At 44.6% G+C, this 3,278-nt stretch overlaps 1 protein-coding gene across 1 annotated transcript in view; it reads left to right on the forward strand.

Annotated features, from left to right (window-relative positions):
* LOC101980002 overlaps nt 1-3,278 on the forward strand; it is a 137,508-nt gene that overhangs the window by 29,423 nt on the left and 104,807 nt on the right. The window contains 1 exon segment of the mRNA XM_013353352.1: nt 1,339-1,442. Within this exon segment, the coding sequence (XP_013208806.1) occupies nt 1,339-1,442 (104 nt within the window).

A 3,278-nucleotide genomic window follows, 5' to 3' on the forward strand; every position in this document is an offset into this window, starting at 1 on the left:
TTTTCAGATCACCTGCGTCCTTGGGTGGCCCATGCCCTCGCTGCTTCTGGATTAGAATGATTATAACTAATTCTTGTAGAGACATCAGAGCCATTTCCTCATCTTCATCAATGTGTTTGCCAGTGTCCCATAACTTAGGAGAGATTCTAGATGTAACAACTTATCCTTAGGCCATGTCTAGTGCAATTCCCAAGCTGGCGCTGATAGTAACAATGCCTTTTAGCTTGAAGAAAAGTACTTCTAACCAAGGTAAGAAGTTACTGAAAGACAAATGTCTAGACTTTCCTAAGAAGAAATTCATGTAATTAAACCATGCAAACACATTGCAACATTTAACAAACAGGTAAATTTTCCCAATGTCCCACTGGGAGCATGGGTGCCAGGAATTGGCACCAGGGGTCCTGACACCTTAAATACAATTGAATTAAATGAGTATTTTCCATAACCTTGAGGGAATGTTGACGTCATTGGAAAAGATCTTCACTGTGTGCTCCTGAAGATTGTCTTCCTTAACTCTAGACATTTGCCACAAAACATGGGGCAGAAGAGACAGGGAATCTTGAGATGTGAGCGGGAACAGTAAGTGGTTTGGACCATTAGAGACTGCAACCCCCCCCCCCCCCAGAGCATCTATTGGCTGGTTCCTCTAACAGTCTGTTGAAGCACATTGACCAACATGGTTGTCTCATTCAGAAGGGAACACTCTGGAGACCAGATACCACCACAATGGGCCAGTGTGTTACCACCTGCAGCAAGCCACAGCAGGCGAGGGAGTGGCCACCCTTGAGGAACAGGTGTAGTGACCATGTACGGATAGCCTTGTCAACAGAACCAATGAGGAAGAAGCTGCCACCACGGCTTGCCAGTTGCTTTCCTGTTGACTAGATATGAACTTAAAATAGTTTCTTCCATGCACAATGCACATTTTTGTAATGTTCTCCAGCACTTTGGGACAGGAATTGAGGAAGCTGGCTCTAGCAGTAAAAGCGGGCTTATGAATTCTATAAACAGTCCATCTAAATCCCAGAGTTCTAGCTATGGAATCAAAGAGCACTGGCTCACCAAGCACCAATTGCAAATGGAACAAGTGTCATGATAAATGCAACAAAAGCGATGGACGCAAAGGTCCCAGAAAAGGGGAGGCACGGAAGGAGAAGCCTGTGCGATGGTGGTGGTCAGTAAGGGGGCCTTCCACAGTAGGGGCAGCATCTGGAGGGAGAGGGACCATTGTTTACCCTGTGTCCATGCTCTGGTCACGGGTCCATTCAGAAGATGCCAGTGCAGTTGAGAAATATGCAGTTTGTTGAGTTCTTGGCTTTTTCTCTTTCTTTTTAACAGGAAGACTGCTTATCCTGTGCACAATCCACCCAGGATGGGGAAAGGATGGCACAATCGCCAGCGAGGGAGGAGGGCAACAGAGGCGCAGCCGACAAGCTGGGGAGGTACAGCTGCCTGCACATTCCCTTAGTTAAAACAAGCACCAGGGTGGTATGAGATGGTGACTCTGTAACATTAAACTGATAAGAAGAAGCTCATTTGTAAGTGTTGGTAGTTCCTGAAAACCACACCAATAAAGCATAGGCTAACAATAGCAGCCATTATTCGAGTGGGAAAGACAAGATAACCAAATACAGTAACTTAGGCTCCCTTTAAAGCTGCCTGATATTTGCCATTTGCATGCAGCCTGACTGGTCTTATGAGCTCAGTGCAGTGTAAAGGGATCCCCAAGAGTTGCTTTACTTTCTCCCTCTGGTGTGTATATGTGGGGAGAAAACCCTTTAACTGGATAAAAGTCATCGGTGTGTAGTAAAGGAAAGAGTTAGTTTAGTTTCCAGCCTTCCCATTTGCTGGGAGTGTGACTTGGGACCATTTATAACTGTTTCCCGTTGTGAGGTGTGCGGCGCGGTCTTGCAGGTGGCGCTAAAAGCCACTGCTTCTGAGAGTGCTGACTCCCAGATTACCGGTGCCAGTCACTTAACTGCTCTGTTACTGTTGCTCGTGTTTTTTCTGCAGAAATCTTTTACTTCTTTGACCTTTACCTGACCTCCAGCACAACTCGTCCCACAGAACTTTCCATTGCAGCAGTGGCCTGCATCCTTCCCACACCCGTGACCCGTGTGGAGAACTTAAGAGTACTGTGGCTGTTCTAGTCAACTTAGACACACACAGACAAACACCAACACGTGCACACAGGCACGCGCACATGTGCGCGTACACGCACACAGATCCACAGCGATCACTTGTAGACTAGCTTTAGCAGAGGTACTATCTATGGAAAGCCCTCTGATTAATATAAAGTAGGTTGTGATACATGGTGAGCTAAGAGGCTTTCTCTTTTATCTGTCTCTGTTTATAGCTTTGAAGATAATTTGTAAGAATGAATACTTAACAATAAAGCTCCCAAGTTATTCATTTTGTTCCTATATGTGAATTTTCAATTCTACTGGGACAGCTAAGATCCCAAATATAACCAAAATATACGACAAGATGAACAAACTAAAAGACAAAAACCACATCCATGTTTATACCGTTAGATGCAGAAAAGGTCTTTGACAAGATCTAATGTCCCTTTGTAATAAAAGTCCTGGAGAGACTAGAGATACAGTGGGCATGTCTCAACAGAATAAGACAATTCAAGGCAATCCCACAGTCAACATAAACTTAAATGGAGAGAAACTCGAAGTGTTTCCACTAAAATTAGGAACAAAACAAGGTTCTCCCCTCCTCCATACTCATTCAGTCTGGTGTTTGAAGTCTTAGCTAGAGCAGTAAGACAATTAGCTGATGGAGATCAAGGAGCTGCAGATTGGAAAGGAAGAAGTTAAAGTATCTTTATTTACAGGTAATATGGCTTTATATGTAAAAGAACCTAGAAATTTCACCAGGACATTTCTACAGCTGATAAACACTTTCACTAAAGTGGCTGGATATAAAATTAGCACGCAGAAAAATCAATAGCCTTCTGTTTTAGGATTTCCGTTGCTTCAATGAAATGCCACGACCATAAAGCAAGTTGGGGAGAAAAGGGTTTATTTGGCTTACACTTCCACATTGTTGTTCATCACTGAAGGAACTCAAACAGGGCAGGATCCTGGAGGCAGGAGCTGATGCAGAGGCCGTGGAGGGATGCTGCTTCCTGGCTTGCTCCTAATGGCTTTCTCAGCCTGCTTTCTTATAGAACCCGGGAACACCTCTCCATGGATGGCACACCCACCATGGGCTGGACCCTCCCCCATCAGTCACTAATCAAGAAAATGCTTTACAGCTGCTCTTATGGA

This window comes from Microtus ochrogaster, unplaced genomic scaffold (assembly GCF_000317375.1).
Source record: "Microtus ochrogaster isolate Prairie Vole_2 unplaced genomic scaffold, MicOch1.0 UNK6, whole genome shotgun sequence".
NCBI classification, from domain to species: Eukaryota; Metazoa; Chordata; class Mammalia; order Rodentia; family Cricetidae; genus Microtus; species Microtus ochrogaster.